Source organism: Heterocephalus glaber, unplaced genomic scaffold (assembly GCF_053883595.1).
Source record: "Heterocephalus glaber isolate CG9 unplaced genomic scaffold, H.glaber_assembly_v1.0 deba00001145, whole genome shotgun sequence".
Taxonomy (NCBI): domain Eukaryota; kingdom Metazoa; phylum Chordata; class Mammalia; order Rodentia; family Bathyergidae; genus Heterocephalus; species Heterocephalus glaber.
In genome coordinates, this window is record NW_028258202.1 from 1 (window position 1) to 25,365 (window position 25,365).

Consider the following 25,365-nt stretch of genomic DNA (forward strand, 5'->3'; position numbering starts at 1 on the left):
GAGGGTGGGTCTCCTCCCTTGCCTGAGGGTGAAAGGCTCTAGGTTGGGGGAGGTTCTGCCTATCTTCTGCTTTTCCTTCTGATGCCTTAGTGTTCCTAAGTAAGGTTGACAAGCCTGCTCTCTCCTGATAAGTTGGAGGCCCTGTGTAGGATTACCAGATCCCAGGAGCTAGACAGCTCAGTGTTCACACAGTATGCCCAGGGACCCAAGATCTCTTGCCAACACCCCCTTCCCAAGCATGTGCTACTCTGGCTCCAGCTGATTCTGAACTCCATTGGCTGTGGAGTTAAAGCTGGGGACTGTGAACTTGCAGTGACAACTAAATTTTCCAAACATGGCCAGGTACATAGGATGGTTCTGACCAGCAGTGGGGCATCTGTGAGTTCCTGAAAACTCTTCTTACTGTAGGAAAATAAGCCAAGCCAGCAGGGGCCCAAAGATGGACTCTGTGGCCCTCTCAGACCTTCTTGGATGACATGTACCTCCCTCTTTCCACAGGCCTGTCTGGCCCTGAGTCCCCTTTCTGAAGCGGTGGTGCTTGGACGACCTGCTCTCTACGTGGCTGGGCATTTGTATGTGCCCTTTGAGAGCACAGTTTTGAGGTTCAAGTCAGTGTGACCATGAAGGGGCTGCCTATTGGGCTGATGCTGTGACATTGGAGTCTGCCTTTCCTGCCAGTCCCCCTGCCCGGAACATGTGGCTGCGGCTTGGCCCGCCCTCGATGTCCCTGAGCCCCACACCCACAGTTGGCTGGAGCCTGTGCCTCACCCTGTGGTTCCTCAGTTTGGTGCTGAGGGCCAGTACCCAGGTCCCAGCACCCACAGTCAATACTCACTTTGGGAAGCTAAGGGGTGCCCGGGTACCGTTGCCCAGTGAGATCCTGGGGCCCGTGGACCAGTACCTGGGGGTACCCTATGCAGCTCCCCCAATCGGCGAGAAACGTTTCCTGCCCCCTGAACCACCCCCATCCTGGTCGGGCATCCGGAACGCCACACACTTTCCCCCAGTGTGCCCCCAGAACATCCACACAGCTGTGCCCGAAGTCATGCTGCCAGTCTGGTTCACTGCCAACTTGGATATCGTCGCTACTTACATCCAGGAGCCCAATGAAGACTGCCTTTACCTGAATGTCTATGTACCCACAGAGGATGGTGAGTGCTGCAGCCAGGCACTGTGCCCTCCCTGCCTCCCGCCTGCCCTGCTGTGTTTGTGGCTTGCATGTGGTCGTGTGCCCTGCAGCATGCATCCGTCTGTCTGTGAAAATGCTTCTAACCATCACTCTGCTAGGCCTCCCTCCCCTCCCTGTTCTTCCCTCTCCCAGCATTGTCTGAGCTCCCATGTGTGAGTGACACTGTTGCCAGGAGGGGCCTGGCAGGCCTGAGAGCTTTGACAAGTCTAGGTCCAGTGCTGGTTGGGGTTCCCTGGGGGAGTATGGGTCACTGCTGGCAGCTGCCTGAGGGAGGATGCTGGCTTCACCAGGCCCCCCTGTTGCCATTCCACCTGCTTCAGAGGTGGTAGGTGTGTGTGGCCAAGGGAGCCGGGTGTGTTGGGGGTGGGGGACAAGCCTGGTGGGCAATGCTTAGGTGCCTCCTCTTTCACTAGCTGATGCCTCCTCCCGCGGGGGTCACACTAAGGTAAGTGACAGAAACAAGGAGATGGTGGGACAGGCTCTCTGCCATGTGCCACCTTCAGAGCAGTTCAGCTCTTGGGGCCTGGGGGTGGGGGGTGCATGCCCCTGGGCAGAGGCCTCTTGTTATTTTTTAGTTTTTTATTCATTTTACAGTAAAGCGGATTTCCAAGGAATGCGCCCGAAAGCCCAACAAGAAAATTTGTAGGAAAGGAGGTAGGTAGCAAGCCGGTGGGGAGGGAGAGAGAGAGAGAGGGAGGGCTGCCTGCCCACCTGCCCTTGCCCCTGAGGACCCAACCTTCCTTCAAGTAGCCCAGACTCAAGGTGCTGTGAGCAGGTATAAGGTCCACCTTAGCTGAGGGCCCTGGCTGCTTTTCAGGGAGCATCTGGCGACCTAAGTCAGGTTCAGAGCAGAAGCAGCAACCCTATTGCCCCCAATCTTCTAGCTCCAAATCCCATCCTAAAGCATGTGCCAAAGACAGAGCCACTGGCTCTCAGGATAAACTCTAGGCATCCAAGATGGAGCAGAGGCTCCCTGCTTCTATGGGTGTGAAGTCACAAGATCATCCTTCCAGTTCTGTGTCCTGGGTTGAAAGTTTAGACTCAACTCTCCCTCCCCAAAGCTTAGACTAAACATGTATACAGAGTTAGTTACTCCTTACACACACACACACACACACACACACACACACACACACACACACACACAGACACTCCCCTACCTTAACTCTGACCAGAGCCTTGCTGAGAGCCCCAGGTTGCTCTAGTGGCAGAACTTGGGATCTCTGAGAAGTGTGGACTCCAACTCCAAAGGAGGCAAATTTTAACTTGATCCTCTTGCCAGCATGGTGGCGCATGCCTCTAATCCCAGCACTTGGGAGGCTGGGTCAGGAGGATCACCACGAGTTTGAGGCCAGCCTGGACTACATAGTGAGTTCAAGGCCAGCCTGAACTACATAGCTAGACCCTGTCTCAAAAAACCAAAGAAACAGGCCCAGGGATTTAAATCAGTGGTTCCGCCACCTGCCTTGCAAGCACAAGGTCCCAAGTCCGATCCCCGTACAAAAAAAAAACCCTCTTGCTGAGAGGAATCTATTCTCCTGAATAATCTTCCTGTTCAAAACTACTTTAGGCTTTCTGCAAAGCATTCTCATATTTACCTCATAAAATACTCCCCTCATCTCAGGAAGTGAGTAAGGCAGGAAATCAGTACCCCAATTTTACAGATGAGGAAACAGGCCCAGGGCAGTGATTTGCTGCTGCTCAAGGCCCCATTGCTGGCCTGTGGCAGAGCTGGAACCAAAACCTGGGTCTCTTGAGCCTCAGGGCATGTTCTTTCCACTGTAGCACATGGAAGCAACTCCCATCTGGTCATTCCTACCTCCCCAAGTCCAAGAAAAAAAGTGGTGACATGGGGCTGGGTTGGGCTAACTTGGAAACACTAATACCCTAAGGACCAGGTGGACAGTCACAACCTGATCCCTGCAATCCTCTGGCAGGTTTAGAGTTTGTTTCTCTTTGATTTCCTAGGGGAAGGTCTCTCACAGTAGGGCCACTAGAATTTCTAGGATGGGATACTCCCTACTGAGTAAGAATCTCTGGGGGAGAGCCAGGAATCTACACATAAAACATGTGCACTGGGGCCGGGGATTTAGCCCAGTGGTTCCGTCGCCTGCCTCGCAAGCACAAGGACCCGAGTTCGATCCCCGGTACCAAAAAAACACAAAAAAACAACAAAAAAAAACATGTGCACTGGGTGTTTTTAAAGCACATGGTAGAACACAGAGAGATGCAGTGCTCTAAGGACTGTGTTTCAGTACCCCTCCACCCCAAGTTTAGGACCTTATACCCAGTGGGCAATCCATCAATGTTTTCCCCATGAAGGCTGAAGCATTGTGGTGCTGCAGAAAGTACAGGTCTGAGAAGCACAAAGCCTCACTGAGTTCCAGCTCTGCTGCCAGCTCACGGTGAGACCATAGGCAAGTCTTTTCCTTTAAGAACCTCTGTTTCCACATCTGAAGGTGGAAAGAGACCATTCTGGCTTTAACATTCCATCAGCCTATAAATAAATTCAGGAAGCCTGTAATCCCAACACTTGGGAGGCTGAGGCAGGAGGATTGCCATGAGTTCAAGGCCAGCCTGAACTACATAGCAAGACCCTGTCTCAAAATAATTTAAAAAACTAAATTCAAGAAGAGGGACTTTTAAACCTACTCCTATGAGTTATTTGGTGGGGTGTGGTGAGAAGAGATGACATTACTATTAACAATTTCTTAGGAAGAATGAGTTCCCCAAGGCTCCAGGGCAGCCCAGTCCACTATCCCCGAGACTCACCAGAGAGCTGACTGGAAGCCCTCACTCAGTCTGAAAGTTTACCAGTCACAACTGTGGATGCTGGGCAAGGCCATGTGCTAGGTGCAGCTGGAATGCAGAGGGGTGTGAGGTAGAGGAAAGATTTGAAATGATGAAAGGCCTATTCACTGTTCTGAAGAAGCTCCTTGCCTAGTATTACAACTCAGTTGCTTCCCCTTAAGCTTGTCAGGCCAGTCTAGGAAGTGGGCTTCGACAGTTTGGAGGAGGGCATTCTGTCATTTTGCTGTTCAAAGTGGCTCCCTATCTGGTCCCTGCTGGCCATTTGGAAGAGTTATGAATTGGACCCCTCTGGGGAGACCCATACCCAGAGATCCGTAGAGCCATGGTTTGCATAGGTCAGGCAGAATGGCCTGGGTAGATCCTGAAGCAGCGTAAGGCAGTGGTGTCTGGCACAGGCCATGGCAGCAAGGACGTGCTCGGCAAGGGCCAAGCTGAAGGAGCAAAGGCACCTGTGCGAAGGAGACTGGGACAATGCAGCAAGCCAGGGAACACTCAGAGAGGGGCAGAAAGAATGCATCTTCTAAGTCAGAGATGATGGGAAGTGAGTTTCCTGGGGAAAACCTGTCCCACCCCCACCCTGTCAAATTGGAGGGAATTCTCTAGGATGAGTGATTCCGTCCAGTTTGGTGGGCTGTCCACTGTTTGGGTAATGACATCCATGTCCCACTGGATTTCTAGGGGAGCACTGGCAGGTGTTGAGCTAACATGCTAAAGATGATAGGTGCCACCAGAAGTTCAGGAAGCTGGAGGCAGTTTCTACCGTAGGGGTGGGTTCTTGCCCTAGTTGAAAAGCCACTTTTTTTTTTTTTTGGTACCGGGGGATCGAACTCAGGATTTTGTGTTTGCAAGGCAGGTGCGGTGCCACTGAGCTAAATCCCTGGCTCTGAAAAGCCATTTTGTAATGTGAAGATGGTTTCTGTTTTGATTAATAGCTATAAGGAAATCTAGTCACCAGAACTCAGACCAACTGAGAACAAGAGCTATTTGCTTCCTCCAGGTTAAGGGTATCTTGTGTCAGAGACTCAAGAGGGCCAAGCCCTAGACTACCAGCAGAAATACCTCAGTTTCCACACACTGGTCAGCATGCAGGCAGTAGGTCCTATCTCTCCACAGTCATTCCAGGACACACTTTTTATCTCCTTAGAACAGGAAGGAAAATTGGTGCCAGCCTATCCAGGTCTTAAATGTCTCTTCTCCCTTCTGGTCTCTTCTCTCTTCTAGTCTCTTCTCTCCTCCCCTCCCCTCCCACACTCCACCTCTTTCCTCATCTATGTCCTTCCCTTTCCCTCATCTCCAAAAGGTGGCATGGTGCAGTGGAAAGACCATAGCCTGTGGAGTCTAGCAGACCCGGATTTGAATCTTGCCTGTAGCATTTCCTAGCTGTGTGATGTTGAGCAAGTCACTTTACCTCTCTGAACCACAGTTTCCCCATCAGTGAAACAGGAGTAAGGATAGTACCTATCCTATTGAGGTTTAAGAATCAATATGGCAAAAGTAGTCTGGCACATGGTAAATATTCAGTATATGGTAGGAACTAATTATCATTATTTTTATCTCTGTTTTCTTCTTCCTTCTTCTCTCTCCCCCCTCCCTCCCTTCTTCCCTCCCTCCCTCTCCCTCTCTCCCTCTCCCTCCCTTTCTCCCTTTATTCTTTTCTCCCTTGCTTCCTTCGCTCCCTCCCTCCTCTGGCTCTCTCTATATCGCTGAGCAATGCTTGCTGCTCTCAAGACTGGTTCCTGTGGGCAGGAACCCCATTGCCATTAACCAGGGCAGGGGACCCCAGTGAGCAAGGCCAGAGGGAAAGCTTCATCTTGCATTTTCTCCTGTGGGAATCAGAGTCAGCTGAAGCCCAGCTTGAGCCTGCCCACTGGACCCTGCTGGTGGCTCAGGCCTGGTGTCCCTGGTACACATTGATATCCACATGTGCTGGCAATGTCACCTTCATCTTCAATACCTCCCCTTGCTCTCCAGCTCTACATGCCTGTGTACATATGTGAAGCCCTTCCACCCAGAATGAATCCTTCCCTGAGTGGGTCTCCGGCTCTGTGCCCTGGCCCACCTGCTGCGATCTCCTTCCTAACTGGGAAGGGAGTTGGTTGAGAGGGGCTGTTGGGGACAGGGAAGGGGGGGCAGGGAGGTGCAGGAAGGCCAGCATAGCAGAGGCCTGTACCACCATCATCCTCATTAAGGTTTGGGCCTCAGCCCACCTATTCCCTCAGTTCTTGCCATCCCTCCTGCCTGTCCTGGGCCCAGGCCCAGAGCTGGCTTGCTGGGCCACACTGCAGTCATGCTGTTTTTGAATTCTCTCTCTGTTTTGTTCTCTGTTCTGTGCTGTTGTGTCTCCCCGTGTCTGGTCCCCAGGATCCGGCGCTAAGAAACAGGGCGAGGACTTAGCGGATAATGACGGGGATGAAGATGAAGGTATTTGGGGGCTGCAGGGCGCGGCGGCTGGTGCATGGCACAGAGCCCCTCCCCTTCTCAATGGGGAGAAGCCCCGTCTGTCTGTCTGTCCGTCCGTTGGTGTGTTTCTGTTCCTGTACAAGGCTGCTGAGCCTCCGTCTTTGGCCTCATTGGCCCCTGGGAGTTCCGGGGTGATGGACACGGCTGGCAGGAGCAGGGAACCACAAGCAGAGCCAGGAGGAGGGCATCTTCCTCACCTTGCCCTTCACCACCCCATCTTCTGTGCTAATGGGTACCTCCCCTTCCTGAGCAGCAGGGAGAATGGTGAGCAAGGGGGAGGCTGAGAAGTGGCACGAAGGACATTGGATGGTGAACAGATACTGGTGATTCATAAAAGAGAGCCCTGTGTCTCATAGGGAGCCTGTCCTGGGAGTGGGGTCCAGCAGGATGGCACACTGAGGAACAAGACAACAAAAGGGGCTCGAACCTCCCCAGTCTTCTCTCAGAAAGAGAGAGGTGATCACAGGGCTCAGGGCTGCAGTAGGCTCAGGACAGGACCAGAAAGACTATGACTAACGTGCCAGGCTGAGGCCAGGACACCACAGCTGTCAGTAGATGTCATAAGATCCCTGGGCAATGATCGGGTCAGCCTTCCTCCTTGGGGTAACAGGTTTGTTCGTTCTGCAGCAGAAAGCATTCCAGTCTACCTCTGTACCCTGGTATTGTCCCTTCACCAATGGAAGGGCCAGACAGCTCAGAGGGACCCACTTGTGATGGGTAGGGCTGTGTGGTGTGGCAGAGTGTTGGTCCAGCTCACAACCCAACAGGCTACAGGCAGAGGTGGTAAGGCCTGGAGCCTTCTCTTGACTGCCCCAGTGCTGACATCACATGGTGGGCCTGGGAGAAGCCATTTGACAGGCCCTGGTTGAATGGCCTCTCGGGAAGCTCCATCTTCATCTAATGCTGACAGGGCGCAGGCTCTCCTTAGTTCTGCCCCATCCCCAGTGTTTCCAGTTAAGTCTGCCCAGGGAGAGTGGGGTAAATGGGCATATGGCTGAAAAACCATGTCAGTAGGGTTCCCCCCACCCCATCCCTGCCATTCACTCTTTCCTCACATCCTTCCTTGTTCTCTCCCTGTGCCACCTCTTACTCCCACCCGTCTTGTCTCTGTCTGCACTGGGGGTCCAGCAGCTGCCAGTGGCTGTTTATCCATGTAACTGGTCTAGTTTGGGGGTTTCAGGGCTCCCCAGCCCCTGCTCTCTATTAAGCCATGTCAGGTCCCAGGACTCCTGGATGCCCAGGGCAGGGACTAACCTGATACAGCTAAAAGACGAGCCCTCCCTCTTCCTGCTGCCCCCACCACCAAAGCCTGACCACAGCACACCTAGGCCTAGCTGTATCTGGCATGCCAGGCCACCTTTATTTGGGAGGCATTTAAAATTTGAATCTTTGAAAACATCACTGAAGTTCAACCATCTCTGGCCCATGCTTGAGCTCTGGGCTAAACAACCCCATGAGTCCTACCCTCCAAAATGGCAGTGGTTTGTCCTGGCACCTGGGATAGCTTTGCTGCCCACACCCTGCCCCCGGGCTGATGGGGGCGGGGGAGGAAGGGCATTCTACCCAGCCTGTGTCTCACCCCTTCTCCTTGCAGACATCCGAGACAGTGGTGCTAAGCCCGTCATGGTCTACATCCATGGAGGCTCTTACATGGAAGGGACAGGCAACATGATTGATGGCAGCATCCTCGCCAGTTATGGCAATGTCATCGTCATCACCCTCAACTATCGGGTTGGGGTACTAGGTATGGTTCCCTGCAGGTACCTAAAGGGAAGGCTGGCTTCTCAAGGGGCAAGAAAGAATCCTAGGACGTTCAAAATAGGCTACTTGTATTCTCTAGCTGGTGTTAATGACCATAGTAAAAATGTTATCCTACGACCACTACCCAAGTGCTAGAGGCACTTCTTACATCCCCAGGTTCTTTCTTGGAATATTTAGATGCCACTGGAAATCCAATTCAAACTTCAAGCCAAGTCGCCCAGACTTTTTTTTTGCTTGGCTGAGTTTTATAGAGTTCATTAATTTTCTAGTGTCTTATTCTCATCCCTATCCACCCAGCTCCACATTCATAAATACCCCATACAGTGAGTGCCACGTGCCTGTAATCCCAGCTACTTGGAGGCCAAGGCAAAAAGATCCCAAAATCAAGGCCATCTTGGGCAACTTACTGAGACCCTGTCTCAAAATAAAATAAAAATGATTTAAGGATGTAGATCAGTGGTAGAGCACTTGCATAGCATGCACAAGGCTGTGGGTTCAAATCCCCAATACACACACACACACAAGACCCCCACATACATACACAGATATTCCTTCTAGTCCACCCCATGTCTATATAATAATGTACCCTCACACATCTGCCCATACACCCCCTATCCACCCCTGTACATACAGTTATTTCTTACTCATGCCACAAAGTATACATGCATATAGCTTCATATCCACATCCACAGACCTCCTTGTACATAAACACATTCTCCCACCACTCTATGTACATTTCACACATAGTCTCTACCACACACATTTTTTTTTGGAAGACAAGACAGAGTCTCGCTATATAGTTCAAGCTGTCCTTGAACTCACTATGTAGCCCAGGCTGGCCTCAAACTTGTGGCGCCTCCTGCCTCAGCCTCCCAAGTGCTGGAATTACAGGCATGTGCCACCATGCCTGGCTCTACCATATACATTTCTACATACCCACACTATACATTCCACATCCACACAGATTTCTCTCATCTTCCATACACACACATACAATTCTCCTATACTTTCTCCTCACATTTCTGTATTCACATTTACACCCATCTACACCACACATGCCTACATTCACACTTCTGTCTACCCCCATATTTACACTTCACACAAAGACCTACACCCTGCACACCCACACCAAAACTTTATATACTTTTTTAGGGGGTGGTTAAGACAAGGTCTTGCTATGTATCCAGGCTGGCCTTGAACTCACTATGTAGCCCAGGCTGGCCTCAAACTCATGGCAATCCTCCTGCCTCAGCACCACGCTGGGCTAAAAACTCCATATACTTTGTTTTATTTTATTTTTTTGGTACCAGGGATCGAATTCAGGACCTTGTGCTTACGAGATAGGTGCGGTGCCACTGAGCTAAATCCCCGGCCCCCATATACTTTAAATGTACACAAATATTCCTTCCACCACCAACATACACACACTCATGTCCTCCTACATATCCCACTTCTGTTTTTACTCCACACACCCACATGATGCACACATATACAGATCTGACCGTCACCTTCCCCATGTAAGCACAAACCAATATTCTGCTCCACATGCATATACCCTTACCTATATGTCTGTATGGTCCCCCCATATTCACAAATACTACACACACATACAAACACCATATTTCTGCTTCCACTTCTACATACATCCCATCTACTACAATAATATATTCCCCCACATATATAAACATCCATAGACCCTACACAAATGCACACATACATGTGTGCATATACACCCTCTTCCCATACATACCCTGCATATATATACCCAGTACACACACGTACTTATTCCCTCACCCCACAAGTACATACACATCCATGTACCTAGAACTACATCTACACACACATACATGTGCGCATGCGTGCGCCCATGCCCCTCTACCCACCTAACCATATTCTTGCTTCCTCCTATATTTACATGTCCCATATATACACACATACACATTCCTTCTATTCTCTCCACACATATATCCCCATTCATTCCCACTTCATTATATATGCATACTCCTGTGCATACACACTTCCCAAATACCTTGTTTGTTTTTAAGACAGGGTCTCACTATGTAGTCCAGGCTAGCTAAGATTTTAGGCATGTGCCACCACTCCTGGCTTCCAAATGTTTTTTTTCAGACACTCCCATAACCGCCCCCCGCCCCGCCCCGCACGCTCTACTATGCACATGCTTGTTAAAGTGATTTAGGCTGTCTCTCTACCCTGTACCTTCCTTGATGACCACAAGTGCCTTATTTGTGGCCAAGGTCTTAGGTTAACAAGTGCTTCAGAGAAAGCATACATAGCCTTGCTCTTTTTCATATGCTTACCCAAGCTCCACATCCCTGTACTCACATGAAAAAGCCAACTGCTTATCTAGAGGGTGTGTGTCCTCAGAGTTCTAGTGGGGGTCTAGGATATTTGTAGGCCTGGAAGCTATTAAGCCTGGCTTATTCCACAGCCACTTGGGGAAAATGATCTTATTTTAATTTGCTCTTGACTCTTGCTGTGCCAGTTCCAATCCCAGAGGCCCTGGTGCTACATTTCACTTCTGGATGTGGTTGTATGCACAGAATGGTAATCTCCTGTTGATTTACCCTTATCACTATGTATGATAGGAAGATACTATTTGAGGTTTGGACTGAAAAAATTATATTCCCTGAAAAAAGCAGAGTTTGTGTCTCCTTTGGTGGCTCCTAGGACACCAGGTATGGAGCATACAGGGCACTTCTCAGCCTCTCCACAGTCTGCTGGGCTTTGAATTTCACAGTTCTGCCCCTGCTCCTGTCTCTCTGCATTCCCTCAGATAACCATGGAAAGGCTCTTGTAAGTTCTTTCCTGTTGAGAAAGGGATTGAATGGTGAAAGTGGCTGTAAATGTACACAGTAGGTCTGCACAGTTCCTTAACAGTAATAAATGCACAGACTAAATCACACACAGATATACAGAGACACATGATAGTTGATGGCTGAAAGCAATTTTGCTAATTTATTTTCTTAGAGTTATAGAAAATATCCCATTCAACTGCTTTTACAAATTATAAACACAAAACTCCATTCTATAACATTTACTGGAAATGCACAGAGAATACTAACAATGTGTTTCAGCCCCATATTATCAGACCAGCTGGGAATGGAGGAAGAGAGAATAGAGGAGGGGACAAGAGGAGCAAATAAAGAAAAGAAGAAAAGAACCTGAGAGAGAAAAGAGGATGGGCACAACATGGGAAAAATGAAACAGAGAGGAGGAAGAACAGACACATAGGATTTAAGAAGAGACAGGATTTCGCTAGGATTCAAGGCCTCCAGAGTATCAGTTGAGAGCTGTGGGCTGCACAGAAGGCTAGTGCTGGTGAGCAATCTGTGTGATATTCTACTTGTTGATTACTTCACAACCCTTTGGCTGCTGGATTCCTTAAGCTTCTGTGTCAGAAGTTCTTAACCTTCTGGGGGGTCATGGACTCTTCAGAGATTCTGGTGAAAGGTATAGGCTCTCACCAGTGCATTCACATACTTATAAAAACAATTTCATGTGTCCCCCTGAAGCTCATCCATGAAACTCAGGCTAAAAACTCCCACTTTACAACCTCCTCACATGTGGATAATCAGAACAGCAAATTACTCTTTGGGCTGAAGCAGTTGATGATCCAGTTAATATTACCCCACATTCAGAACTGAGATTTGGACAGAAGTTCCCTATCTCTTCCTGTGTGCCCTGAAGTTCCTGGTCTGAAACATAAATATAATCAATAAGCCAATGATTGCATTCTAGGTACATATAAGATGTTTTTGTCTCTCAACACCAGATGTAGAGCATGATTTGTCCCTGACACTTGGGGATTTTGCTCTGTAATGGAGGCTTTGTTGTTTTGTTTCCCAAAGCATCCCAGAACTGGTGCCAGTACGGAACCCCAGTCACATGCATCCATTTACCCTCCCTCTTTCTCAGCTTCTCCTGAGCCCAAGCAAACAGTTCACTCTAAGGTGCTTCTCTAGACATCTTGGCTGGTTCACCTATGTTGAGCATGTCACAGGCTAATTCATGGATCCCCTTTTAAGTGGGGACTGAGAAGCCCCCACTGGGCTTGGGTCCAATATTCCAGCAGGACATAGGATGTGGATATTCCTGAGGCTGAAGAAGTAGGGGCCTGCTAAGTTTTATTCCAGATTCCAGAATTAATTTGACCCTACCTCCTTCCTCAGGTGCCCTCCAGGCAAACTGAAAATCTGGTAAACATCAAACCTTGAATGACACAAATATCTGGTTTTGATATAATCTGCAAATTCCCTCATCTTCTCTTGACAAGCAGCTTACCATGTACTGCAGTATAAACTTGGGCTCAGGGAGACTGGTTCAGATTTATTCTGGCAGTTGACAGAGTTGGGTATTTCAGCCTCCGTTCTCACATAGTTTCTGGGGATGACTGAGATACTGGGGATGAGCAGCGAGTGACTGCTCTCCCAGACCACCATGTTTTATGTGCTCCTGGTTGGTCATGTTTCACTGCAATTATCTTCCTGAGCCTGTTGGATACAGTGCTTAAAGCAGGACTCTTGTATTAGGGCTCACTGGCATGGCACCATCCACATGCTTCAGTGCCCCTTCTCTGGAGGCTCCCAGGATCAGAGGGAGTAGAAGGGGATGGCTAACCACTTCTCCCAGCCTTTTCAGGCTTTTGTTCCTAACCCAGGACATGGTCCTTGTTGAAGAAACCTACTACATACAACTGCATGCTTTTCCTGGTAATTAAGACAGACATATTTGACACATTTCACTGGCGCCTTGGCAAAGACTGAAGGGAAGTCTTCTATTGCCCAAATGAGAGAAAAGGAAAAGAGAATATGAAAAGAAGAAGGAGAGAGGAGAGAAGAAAACTAATAGACATGCATCGTGATTTTTGCCGGAGGATCTCAATGCTTGGGCAGCTGAACTGGGTCTTGGTCAGCATAGTTAAGACTGGCAACAGCAGGTTCAGTTTCTGAATGGGCCAGATGAAGGAGAAGCTGGTTCCTTTCTCTGGAGTAACAAGGGCTCCTTGGTTCACTCTCATTCAGGTTTTCTTTAATTCTTCCTCTTTTCCTCATCTGGAATCCAGAGCCAGGGAGAACTTGTAACTATGTCCTAGGAGGAATAACTAAGTACTTCCCACACTTAATTGTATCAAAGCTAAATTAATAACACACTTAAAGAAGGTAGGATGAGCTCTTTTGCAGAACTAGGTACGGAGGGATTCAAGAAAAACAGTGATGAGGTCTTTTGCCTGCTTGAGTCTAAATTCTGTCCCTGCTGCATGCACTGCCAGACCACCAGGAAGCTCTTTGTGAACTGAGGACACTTTCTCCAATATGGCCTCGAACCAAGTTGATTCCAGGTGTTGTGAATGAGTCTTTTAACAGTGGAGCCAACAAATACTGACCCAAATGTGTGCTTCTGATGTGTAAGAGCACTGCAATTACCCACCAGTAAAGAACCCTTCCGAAAGCCTAGCCTAGGAGAAGATAGAACTTTCCAAGGAAGCTAAGGACAGGGAAGAGAGGTGAAATAAGTCAGGAAGATCAGTCTAAAATGGAGTGAGGAGGATATAGGAGATCTCTGTGGGATAGCCAGCAGGTGGGCGGGAAAGTAGTCTCCATGACAACAAGTCTCCAAGGCAGCAAATCCCAGCAGGTGGGTGGGAGGTAGTCTCCATGGTGATACATCTCCTCAGCAGCAAATCCCTGTGGGTGGGTGGGAAAACCTGTTTCTGCAGTTACAAGGTTACACTCAACACTGACTTCATTTCTCCACCAGTTGAAAAAGATGGTCTAACCCACTGGCATCTCAACTTTTGCAAACACCAGCATTACCTGGAAAGCTTGTTAAAAATACAGATTGCTGGGCCCCACTCCCAGAGTTTCTGATTCATTAGACTTTGGAGGAAGGGAAATGAGGACCCCTTCTGAGAATGGGGGTAAAAGGGCCATCTAAGGCCCAGAAAAGAAGTGGAGTGGAGATGGACGAATTTGTACAGGAAAGGCAAAGAGAGCTTAGGGGATTGCTGCCTTTGGCGATCTTCACTTCAGAGCGAGAAGGACAGAGAAATAAGTAACTGTAGATCTGCAATCTGCTGGGCGTGTGCTCATTTTATCCTCGCTAAAACAGTATGAGGTATTTTTATCCCTATTTTATGGAAGAGGAAACTATGACCCAGAGATTTTGAATATCTTGCCCAAGACCACAAGGCTAGGATGTGACAGAGCCATGATTCTAACCAAGGACTTTCTGACTTTAAGATCCCTTCTCTTTCCACAGATGTTAAGATCATGTCCATGGATAGTAGAATGTCAGAGCAGAGGATGCTAAGTTATGACCATTAGCAGTTTCTGCAGTTTAACACTCCTCCCTGGAGGAGGCAGCCACTTGTAATGATCTGGAGATCTCTCCTTCCAAACTGGGTAATGAGTGGGAGGCGAGAAGCCAACCCTTCCTATTTTGGTGGTCCTGGACCTTGCAGAAAGGAGCAGTGGTTTATGTTAGCAAGGTGGGAAGACTGTGCGGCCCGGCCCGTAGCTATCCTGCTGGGTGTGGTGGTACAAGCCTATAATCCCTGTAATCCTAGTACTAAGGAGGCTGAGGAAGGAGGATTGCCATGAGTTTGAGGCCGCCTGGGGTACATAGCAAGTTCAAGGCCCTCCTGAACTACAAAGTGAGACCTTGTCTCAAAAAACCAAAAAAGATAAAAGAAAGAAAGGAAACTGCTGTCTGTCATCCTAACCCAAACCCTTCATTCTTCTGCCTTCACTATCCTCATGCCCTTTGTTGAATCTAGGTTTCCTGAGCACTGGAGATCAGGCTGCCAAAGGAAACTATGGACTTCTTGACCAAATCCAGGCCCTCCGCTGGGTGAGTGAGAATATTGCCTTCTTTGGAGGAGACCCTCGCCGTATTACCGTCTTTGGCTCAGGCATCGGCGCATCCTGTGTCAGCCTCCTCACACTGTCACATCACTCTGAGGGTGAGTAGCTCTTGGGGCAAAACACAGACTAGCCAAATGCTGGCTGTCCAGCCTTCCAAATTCCAGGATGCCCAACTCCATGCCCTAAAAGCAACTAGGGGAATCAGTTCCACCCCCTCCCCCAGGGAGACATGGAAAGAAAATGGTTCTCTGGGGGAAGCAGCACTTCTAATGTGAGAGAAGGAAGGAGAGAATCCCATGTACATCTTGAGAGAGCAAGATACTCCTTCTGACATGGTAGCTTCGTTTGGGACCAGTGGTGGCAAACCTATGGCACACATGCCTGTTTGCTATCATTGAAAGCTCTAAAAGGTTCACCATCACTGGTTTGGGACACTGTGCATAGCATGCCTCTCTCTGAAGGAATAATGGTTCTTTGTGGGCAGGGGAAATCTTTTAGTATGAGAAGGACATGTTACTTCGGAGTTGAGATCTAAGGTGGAAATTAGTTTTTAGGTGTAAGAAACACTCATTGTCTGCCTTTCTCTCCGAAGAACAAGTCTGTACAAGAGGAGGAATGTTCTTGAACAGGAGGTGGTTCTGAAGTGAGAATCCCTGGCCTGTGAGATGGGCTTCTTCTGAGGAACTACAGCCTGTTCTGTGCTGTACAACACCCCCAAGGGAGACTCATTTTTAGCCTCTCTCCTGGTGGTGGATCCCTCGGCCAGTGATCCTTCCAAGGGGCTGAATAGGCCCTTTTTCACTTGACTGGGATGGTTCTCTCCATCTCAAAACTACAGAGAACGTTCTATCTCTGAGAAGCAAAGTTGAGCTTCTTGTGAAGAAAAGATCTCCCTGAAATACATGCCCATTGCTGAAGTAAGGAAATCTCTGAGAGAAGACACATTTTTTTCTTTGAAATCAACCCCATGAGTCAGTGATATTCTCACAGAAGACTTGCAGGCTGTCTTTGAAGAAGACATGTCTCTCTCTGAGAGAGAAGAGTCACCTTCTCTGACTTAGAACTTCTGTCTACTCCTCCAGAGACTGCTCTGGTGAGGGAAGATTAAGATCTGCATCTATAAAGAAAGAGAGGGGGGACTGGGGGATAGGTCAGTGGTAGACCTGACTGGCATGCGCAAGATTCTGGTTTTGATTCCTAGCACCACACAGAAAAAGAAAGAAAAGAAAAGAGAGAGAAATAAAGATTTGTCCTCTTTGCCTTTCTGAAATTCTCTCATGGAGAATAATCTCTGGAAAAATGAGGCTCTCTTCAGTAGTAATCTGTTTCTCTCTCTCTTCTACCTATGCAAACTGCCTTTCTGTTAGAGGAATGGAATCATGTGCCTGAGGCCAAATTTCCAAAATTCCTTGGAAATGTGTGACCAGGGAGAGAATGCCACCCTTTTTTTTTTTCCTAGAGGGGAAAGAATCATCTTCTTTCTGAGTCTGGGAGACTGATTCCCTCTTGGGCAGGGGGAAATCTGGATGTGAAGCATCAGTAGCTTCAGCAAAAGGAAAGTCTCTGCTGAGACTACAGACTGAGAGGGCACGTGCCCAGGCTTTCAGACCCCAAGGCCTTTGCCCTTGGGATCCTTCCCCAAACCCCCAGAATGTAAGGCTCTCCCCTGCCTGCATTTCTCATCTCTCATTTTAAAAAAAGACCCCTTTGTGGTGTGAGCACCAGCTCCCTGGTGGTGCGCTGGCACAGAGCTGGGCCCAGCTGGGCAGGAAGCAAGAGGAGGAGGATAAAGACAGGGGAGGATAAGGAAGCTGATGTCTGGGACCCAAGAGGTTAATTCTCCCTGGCATTTCCTTAACCCCCAAGTTACCAACCATTGCACCAGGACAGGCAAGCAATGGAGGAATCATGCAGAGGCTTAGTCAGGGATGGGGGTCAGTAATCCCTTCTCTGTTCCTAATCTGTCACCCTGTCAGAAGAGTCATTTCTCCTTCCTAGCCCATTCAAACCTTAGGGCAGCCTCTGTGACAAAGGAATAAGGTGTTTAATGGCCTGTGTCACATGATAGATCTGACCTGATGCCACCTATCTTCTGTAGGGCTTTTCCAGAGGGCCATCATCCAGAGTGGCTCTGCTCTGTCCAGCTGGGCTGTGAACTACCAACCAGTAAAGTACACCAGCCTTCTGGCAGACAAAGTGGGCTGTAACGTGCTGGATACTGTGGATATGGTGGACTGTCTTCGGCAAAAGAGTGCCAAGGAACTAGTAGAGCAGGACATCCAGCCAGCCCGCTACCACGTGGCCTTTGGGCCTGTGATCGATGGTGATGTCATTCCTGATGACCCTGAGATCCTCATGGAACAGGGCGAGTTCCTCAACTATGACATCATGCTAGGTGTCAACCAGGGTGAGGGTCTCAAGTTTGTGGAAGGGGTGGTAGACCCTGAGGATGGTGTCTCTGGCACAGATTTTGACTATTCTGTCTCTAACTTTGTGGACAATCTGTATGGCTATCCGGAGGGTAAAGACACCCTGCGAGAAACCATCAAGTTCATGTACACAGACTGGGCAGACCGTGACAACCCCGAGACCCGTCGTAAAACACTAGTGGCACTCTTCACTGACCACCAGTGGGTGGAGCCCTCAGTGGTGACAGCTGATCTACATGCCCGTTATGGTTCACCTACTTATTTCTACGCCTTCTACCATCACTGCCAGAGCCTCATGAAGCCTGCCTGGTCAGATGCAGCTCATGGGGATGAAGTACCCTATGTTTTTGGTGTCCCTATGGTAGGTCCCACTGACCTTTTCCCCTGCAACTTCTCCAAGAATGATGTTATGCTCAGCGCTGTCGTCATGACCTATTGGACCAACTTTGCCAAGACTGGGTAAGGAGAAAATGGGTTTCTTTTCTTCTTTGGGATCCCAGCATGTCCTCCCCTCCACTCCCATATCTAACTTCTTCCTTCCCACCATATTCCCCAAATATGGCTGGTTAATCCCTTCATCCCCTCCCTGCCTCCTCTTTTTTTCTGGTACTGGGGATCCAACTCAGGTCCTTGTGTTTGCCAGGCAGGCACAGTGCCACTGAGCTAAATCCCTAGCCCCAACCCTGCCTCCTCTTTTTGAGATTTTATGCCATTCCTTCAAAAATTTTGTTGAGCTGGGCATGGTGACACACTCCTGTAATCCTAGCACTTTGGGAGGCTGAGATAGGAGAATCACAAGTTCCAGCCAAGCCTAAGCAACTTAGTGACTTTGTGAGACTTTGTCTCAAAATTTAAAAGTATAAAAAAGGGATGCACATGTAGTTCACAGCAAATGCCCTGAGTTCAATTCTCAGTACCACAAAATGTTTGTTGTTGTTGAAAGGCTTGGAAGTAGAGGTGGTAGCTCAATTGTAGAGCACTTGCTTAACATGCCCAAGGCTCTGTGTCACATTCCCAGCACCACAAAAGAATAACTGTGTTGAAGCAAAGAACTCCCTTAGCATCAGGACTTAGTAAGGGTGTAAGTTACTAACAGAACTGTGGAATTCAAGGTTAGCTGGTCAGAGGCTAAGTAAAATGGGAATAAAATACATTTCAGAAAAAGTCTCTAGAGGGCTTTTGGCAAAATTGGGCAGCTGAAAAGACTGATAGATGTATCTGGGTGTGGAAGCTCCTGTCTGTAATCCTAGCATGCTGCAAGACTGAGGCAGGAAGAGCCCAAGTTCCAGCCCAGCCTGGATAATTTAGAAACTTAGCAAGACCCTGTCTCAAAATAAAAATTAAAAGGGGCTGGGGATGTAGCTCAGTGTGTAGGCACTGGGTTCAAGCCCCACTACAAGAAAAAAAAAAACACTGATATATGCTCAGTAGCATGGGAGAAGACAAAGCATCAATAGCCTGATCCTAGTGGATAAGCATAGAGAAGATGGATGTGGTTTCCATGATGCCCATAGTGGAGACGAGGAGTTCCAGCCCTGGGGAAAAAGGGGTCTGTGGACAAAGGGAGGAACCCTGAAAAATATGGAAATGTTGGGAAGCTTTGGACTCAGGAAGAGGTTAAGGGTAGGTGTGAGAGGAAAGTGGCTGGGTCTTTCTTTTATCTAGGTAGAGTGGTGACCCCAGATTTCCATGTGGTATTTCAGGGATCCTAACAAGCCAGTTCCCCAGGACACCAAGTTCATTCACACGAAGGCCAACCGCTTTGAGGAAGTAGCCTGGTCCAAGTACAATCCCCGAGACCAGCTCTACCTTCACATCGGGCTGAAACCAAGGGTCCGCGATCATTATCGAGCCACTAAAGTGGCCTTTTGGAAACACCTGGTGCCCCACCTGTACAACTTGCACGACATGTTCCACTACACATCCACGACCACCAAAGTGCCGCCCCCAGATACCACCCACAGCTCCCACATCACCCGCAGGCCCAACGGCAAGACCTGGAGCACCAAGCGGCCAGCCATCTCCCCTGCCCACAGCAACGAGAATGCCCAGGGGTCCTGGAATGGGGACCAGGATGCAGGGCCTCTCCTGGTAGAGAACCCTCGTGACTACTCCACTGAATTAAGTGTCACCATCGCTGTGGGGGCCTCCCTCTTGTTCCTCAACGTTCTGGCCTTTGCTGCCCTCTACTATCGCAAGGACAAACGGCGCCAGGAGCCCCTGCGGCAGCCTAGCCCCCAGAGGGGAGCTGGGGCCCCTGAATTGGGAGCTGCTCCTGAGGAGGAGCTGGCAGCATTACAGCTGGGCCCCACTCACCATGAGTGTGAGGCTGGTCCCCCCCACGACACACTGCGCCTCACTGCACTGCCTGACTATACCCTGACCCTGCGGCGCTCCCCTGATGATATCCCACTCATGACCCCCAACACCATCACTATGATTCCCAACTCCCTGGTGCAGACATTGCACCCCTACAACACCTTTGCCGCAGGGTTCAACAGTACCGGGCTGCCCCACTCACATTCCACCACCCGGGTATAGCTCCAGCCCAGAGCACAGCTTACCTCCCGGCCCTCTCCCTCCCAAACCCACACACCACACACACACACACACACACACACACACACACACACACACACACACAGACACACACACACACACACACACACAGACATATATATATATGGGCACTCATCCATACCCTGCAGCAGACCCATCTGCACAAGCATAGACAGATGTGGACATGCACCTGCATGTACAAAAACACCAACACGAAGGTAAACCTGAACAAATCCTTCAGATGGGGACACAGATGAGTCCTTGGCAAACTGAGGACCCATGGAATAGCAGCGGAAGCCAGCTCCCCTGAGCCTGAACACAGACACTCCTGGGGGCCTGAAAGCAAGACTTGGACACCCCCTTGGTGCTCGCCTTCGGCCTTTCTTGGAACTACACCACCGACCAACTCCAGACTTGGGAGCTTTAAAGAGCAAAGTAGCTCTTCCTCCCCAGACTTAGTCTTTTTTCTGGGTCTTGTTTTTGTTGATTTTTTTTTTTAATTTTGGAACAAATGCTTTTGCAACCCATGAGTGCTAGGAAGCTCTGGAAGAGAGGGCTCCAGACCCAGTTCTCTCTGGTTCTGGAATCCCCAGTGCTCACATAATCAGACCAAGGGATAGAACCCCATGAAAGTAATGGACTCGTACAAGACTGTGGGGTGAACAGAGGAAGGGGCTAAAGATGGATGGGGCCAGAGGGCCGTCAAGAAGAGATCTCCAACCTTTTCCGCGTCCCTGTGGAGGGCTGCAGAGCCTGCAGGATGACCTGCTTCCCTCAAAGGCCAGCAGCATTAGCCTGGGTAGACCAGGGGACCCTAGTTTTGGTGTACAAGTACTGTAGAGCTCATGCCATTATTGGGTTCCCCAGGTATATAACCTGGGTTCTGCCTCTGCCCCTAGGGAAATGCTACCAGATATTCACCCCATTTTCTTTATAGTCTCTTTTGTGTCTGTCATTTCTCTTTCAAAAACGCAGTGTTTTTTGTTGTTATTGTTGTTGTTGGCTTTTTTTTTTTCTAAGAAAAGTTCTTAAAACACTAACGGAAACCCATGGAGTTTGTCCTTTGTAAGAATTTTTTAAAAAGTGTCTTGATATAAAAATAAAAAATCCAGTTAGCACTTGCAACCTGCCTCGCTTGCACAGGCCTTGCCCCAACAGCCCTCAGAGCAGGGCACCTTTGTGGACTAGGAATCCAGCAATCAGGCAGCTTCTGTGCCTCCCCTCCTGGGCTGCACTCTGTTGCCCTTGGCAAGGCCTCTCCAGTCAGGTTGCTGTCCCCATCCCCCTGCCCTCCCTCCCAGCGCTCTCAGCTCCTGCAGCTGAAGCCTCCTCTCAGCACCTCTGGCCTAATGAAACAAGAAAAATAATACTTCCTTCCTCTTGTACTGCCGCTGCTACTGCCTCCTCCCCCACCTTTCTCCACTGCCACCACCACCATCACCACCACCCTGCTCTCATCTTGGACTGGGGGTTGGGAGGAGGCGTGACCTCTAACATGCTGAAGTTCTTTCTCATATCTAAATCCAGTGCAGCATTAGCCATGTGGGTCCCTGGCCTTAGGTGACAGATAGAGCAGGGCCCTCTTCTTCCCCTGGGACACTTGTTTCCTGTTCTGTCAATTCAAATTGGAGTGGTCAAGAGGGCCCTGGGAGTGATTTCTCTCCAGGACTGTGATCTGTGGCTCCCTGACAACTATGGGAGACAGATTCAGTGGGGCTCCCCAGGGTTAGCATTATGGAATTTCCTGTTATTCTCAGTGTCTGTAAGGACTGAACAGGGAGTCTGCTCATCAAGTACGACAGTTGCACAGGGGCTCTGCTACCTCAGAAACCAGGGATAATATTCTTCAGAGTGACCCTGACAAAATGAGGGAGATGAATCATCACAACCAAGACAATGTTCAGAGGAGATGAACATGTGGTAGTATGTACAAAAACCAAAACTCAGAACTAATATATTAATATGGCACATGGGACAAGACAAATGGGCAGTGATTGACTTGACACATATATAGTTAAATAAAGAACTGGGTGCACAAGTTGAATGAGTCCACAGTTTTAGAACAGGTTTCCTCTCTCTTCCCTCCCTCCCTTCTTTCTTTTATTCTTTCCAAAACTAATATGGATACTAGTGTATAGTAACAAAAACATAGAGGAGTTGAGAAGTATCAGAATGTGAGTGTACGAACTAGAAGTAACCCCAGTCATCTAACCCAACCCACTTACTGTGAAGTTGGGGAAATGGGCCCATTACTGTTAGTGTTTAGAAACAGGCCTAGAATACAGCCTAGTAATGTATGGTCCTTCTCACAGCCCTACTCAGCATGTTCCACTCTACCTGCCACTGGTTATGACTTGGTTATGAGCAACAAACACCTTTAATACATGTGGAAAAGTGGAGAGGATGTGAAGAGCAAAAGCAATGTGTCAAAGGACTGGGTGTTGGGGTTTTCTTTTTTTAATTTAGAAAGAAGGAAGCTGGCTGGGGATTTAGCTCAGTGGTTTTGCCGTCTGCTATGCAAGCATAAGGACCTGAGTTCAATCCCCAGTGCCAAAAAAAAAAAAAAAAGAAAGAAGGAAGCTGACGAGGTAGCATTCAATTGTGGAACACCTACTATATGACAAGTATGCTAATACCATCTTCAAAATGTGACTCCTAAATCAGGACAGAGTTGAGTTCTCTCATGACCTATGTTCTCCATTTCTTCTGAGAATGATAGGGGGGAAATGAGGTTGAGTGAAACCCAGGGATAGATTTTGCTATTGATAGGAGTGAGCATGGGCACCTAGTATGTCCTCAATAACATTTGCCAAGTGGAATGAATGGCTGCTAAGGAAAGCCCTAGTATCCTTCATTCTCCTGAAAGCAGAGGGCTGGATTATATCACCTTTTGAGCTCAATTCAGTCTTATTATGTTCTAATGTTCAATTGCTCCATTTCAGATCTTTCCAATCTGGGCCTCCCATTCTGAGATGAGTATGTATATCTCCAAATCAGGAGTCTCCCTATTTTGGGGAGATTTAGTCTCCCTTTTTTGGTTTTTTTGTTTTTTGAAACAAGGTCTCACAATGTAGTTCAGACTGGTCTTGAACTCATCTTGTAGCCCAGGCTGGCCTCAAACTCACAGCAATCCTCCTGCCTCAGCCTCCCAAGTGCCAAGATTATAGGCATGCATCACCATACACCTCTTAGTCTCTCTTCTTAAAACTCAAGGTTCCATAACAAACCCACCTCAAATTACAGGCCTATTGGGGACCAATCGGTAACAGTACAGTTGGTCTTCACACCTTTGGGAGGCCTGGGTGGAAGAGGCAACCACCAAAATCAAGATTTCAATCTAATTTTGTGCCTATAGCTTGAGGTTCTTGGCCCCAGTGCTGACTACCAGCCCTGAGCCCAGCTAAAAAATAGCCCAGCTTTTTATATGAAGAGAAGCTGAGGATGTATTTGGATTTTATCCCACATTGCAAAGGTCATTAGTGCCTAGATTAGGTCTATCTCACATCCCTCAGTTTATGTTTTCTATTTTAGTCCTTTAGTGAACCAGACATAGCTATCTTGGAATCTGAATTTTTGGTTGTGTGTGTGTGTGTGTGTGTGTGTGTGTGTGTGTGTGTGTGAAGGCTAGAAGTTGGTCACTGAGGAAATCTTTACAGAAGTATGGTTACCAGGCCAGGAGGCCTGGCCTTTACTGGTTTAATTATACTATGTAGAATGGAACACACCCACTTTGATGTGCATATTGTAAGAAAGACAAAACCGAACCATGATAAAATAAATGAAATGTATAATCTAGTATGCTACTTCAATGTACAGTAAAGGTTAAAAGGACTAGAGAAATTGTAAGAAAGGCTATAGCTGTGGGTGGGTGTGTGAGTGGAGGTAGTGGGCAGACTGAGAGTTCCAGACTGAGAAACTCTGCCAAAGCATGGAGGGCAGGAGGTCTAGGCATGCTTGAGGAGCAGTGAGGGGACTGCCCTGACCAAAGGAGAGGGTTCAAGTGGGAAACCATATTGGCAAGGTGGTCTGTGCAGGTCTTCATAACCCCTGAAGGGCTTGGGTATTATTGAATGAATGATGCCTGCTAATAGTTTTACAGTGAGAAAAAAAAAACCTTCTCAGCTTTGCTTTTGCTACTTCTCTATGCTCCTAAACAGTCTTGTGCCAGAGAGCCTTCAGCTGCTCTGAGAGACACCATTTCATGGTCTGGTCAATAACAGCCCAGAGTAGTTGTGAGGACTTGAAGTTCAGTTGCAGGACAACTGATGGTGGCTTCAAAAACTACACAAAGAACGGAAAATTATGTGTGCTGCAGCCTGGAGATTGACAAACATGGCCCCACCGTTTAACAGATGTGAAAAGGTGAATGCCACAAATTATAGATCAATAAATGTGATACTGATCAAGGGCAAGATTCTTGGAGAAATGATTAGAAGGATGATTGGTGAGCACTTACAAAAGGAAGTGAAGATTGCTCAGCCCCTGCATTGATTCAGGAAAAACAAATCACTTACTCCCAGTTCAACTCATTTCTTTTGGTAGGGAGAATGGACAGGTAGATGAGGGGAATGTTACACTCATAGCGTTTGGAGTTTGACAAAACATTCTCTTATTAATCTTGGGACAATACGGAGAAAATGTGGGGTGGGTAAAGAGAAACTTAGGCAGACTCTTAACTGGTTAAGTGACTGACTACGCACAAAAGGATTCTGTTTTAATGTCACCAGGTCAGATTTACAAATTTCACAATGCTGGTAAATTCCCTTATTTTGATTCCAAAATGTAACAGTACACATGTAGGATGTGAGAGAGTAGCCTATAAGGTTTTAGAGTAAATGAAAGTTCATCGTGAGTTATAAGTTGCTGCAAAAGGACCACATTAACTGTAACCGTGAACTGTATTAATAAGAGGGTATCATTCAGAAGAAAGGATGTGACCGTCTGTGCTGCTCTGCACCAGTCAGCCTACAGCTGCTGCCTCTGTTCAATTATGGGCCCCAGACTTCAAGAGATGATGACAAAGGCATATCCAGAGAAGAATGGTGAGAATAGTGAAAAGACTGGAGAATCCTAGGAGAAATTTGTCTACTGTTGCCAAATCAGTACTGGCCCCATGGGGAAGAGGAAGATATAGATTTGTTCTGTGTGATTCCAAAGGCTTTGAGATCTAATGGAAGTTATAGGAAAACAGATTTAGGTTCAATGTAAGGAAGTTGCTCTTTTCCCTTTCTTTTTTATAATGAAAAATTGTAATAAAAGTTTCAGCTCATGA

At 48.2% G+C, this 25,365-nt stretch overlaps 1 protein-coding gene across 4 annotated transcripts; it reads left to right on the top strand.

The window, feature by feature from the left end:
• Window positions 1–12: 12 nt before the first annotated feature.
• Window positions 13–25,365, top strand: Nlgn3 (neuroligin 3). Of its 4 annotated transcripts, XM_021250544.2 has the most exons (8): window positions 1,012–1,151; window positions 1,603–1,634; window positions 1,784–1,843; window positions 6,362–6,421; window positions 8,055–8,204; window positions 15,018–15,203; window positions 17,204–17,993; window positions 19,238–25,365. In XM_021250544.2, the coding sequence occupies exons 5-8, from the start codon at window positions 8,084–8,086 to the stop codon at window positions 20,073–20,075; spliced, it is 1,935 nt and encodes a 644-aa protein (XP_021106203.1). In that variant the 5' UTR covers window positions 1,012–1,151; window positions 1,603–1,634; window positions 1,784–1,843; window positions 6,362–6,421; window positions 8,055–8,083; the 3' UTR covers window positions 20,076–25,365. The 4 variants fall into 4 exon arrangements, with proteins under 4 accessions (XP_021106202.1, XP_087066639.1, XP_087066640.1 ...); XM_021250543.2 differs by lacking the exon at window positions 1,603–1,634 and having other exon boundaries at window positions 13–1,151; XM_087210513.1 differs by lacking the exons at window positions 1,603–1,634; window positions 1,784–1,843 and having other exon boundaries at window positions 14–1,151.

Coding starts and splice junctions, on each gene's coding strand:
- Nlgn3 (XM_021250543.2), top strand. CDS start 695: ATGTGGCTGCGGCTTGGCCCGCCCTCGATGTCCCTGAGCCCCACACCC. Junction 1,844..6,361: donor GAAAATTTGTAGGAAAGGAG/GTAGGTAGCAAG, acceptor TCTGGTCCCCAG/GATCCGGCGCTAAGAAACAG. Junction 6,422..8,054: donor TGACGGGGATGAAGATGAAG/GTATTTGGGGGC, acceptor TTCTCCTTGCAG/ACATCCGAGACAGTGGTGCT.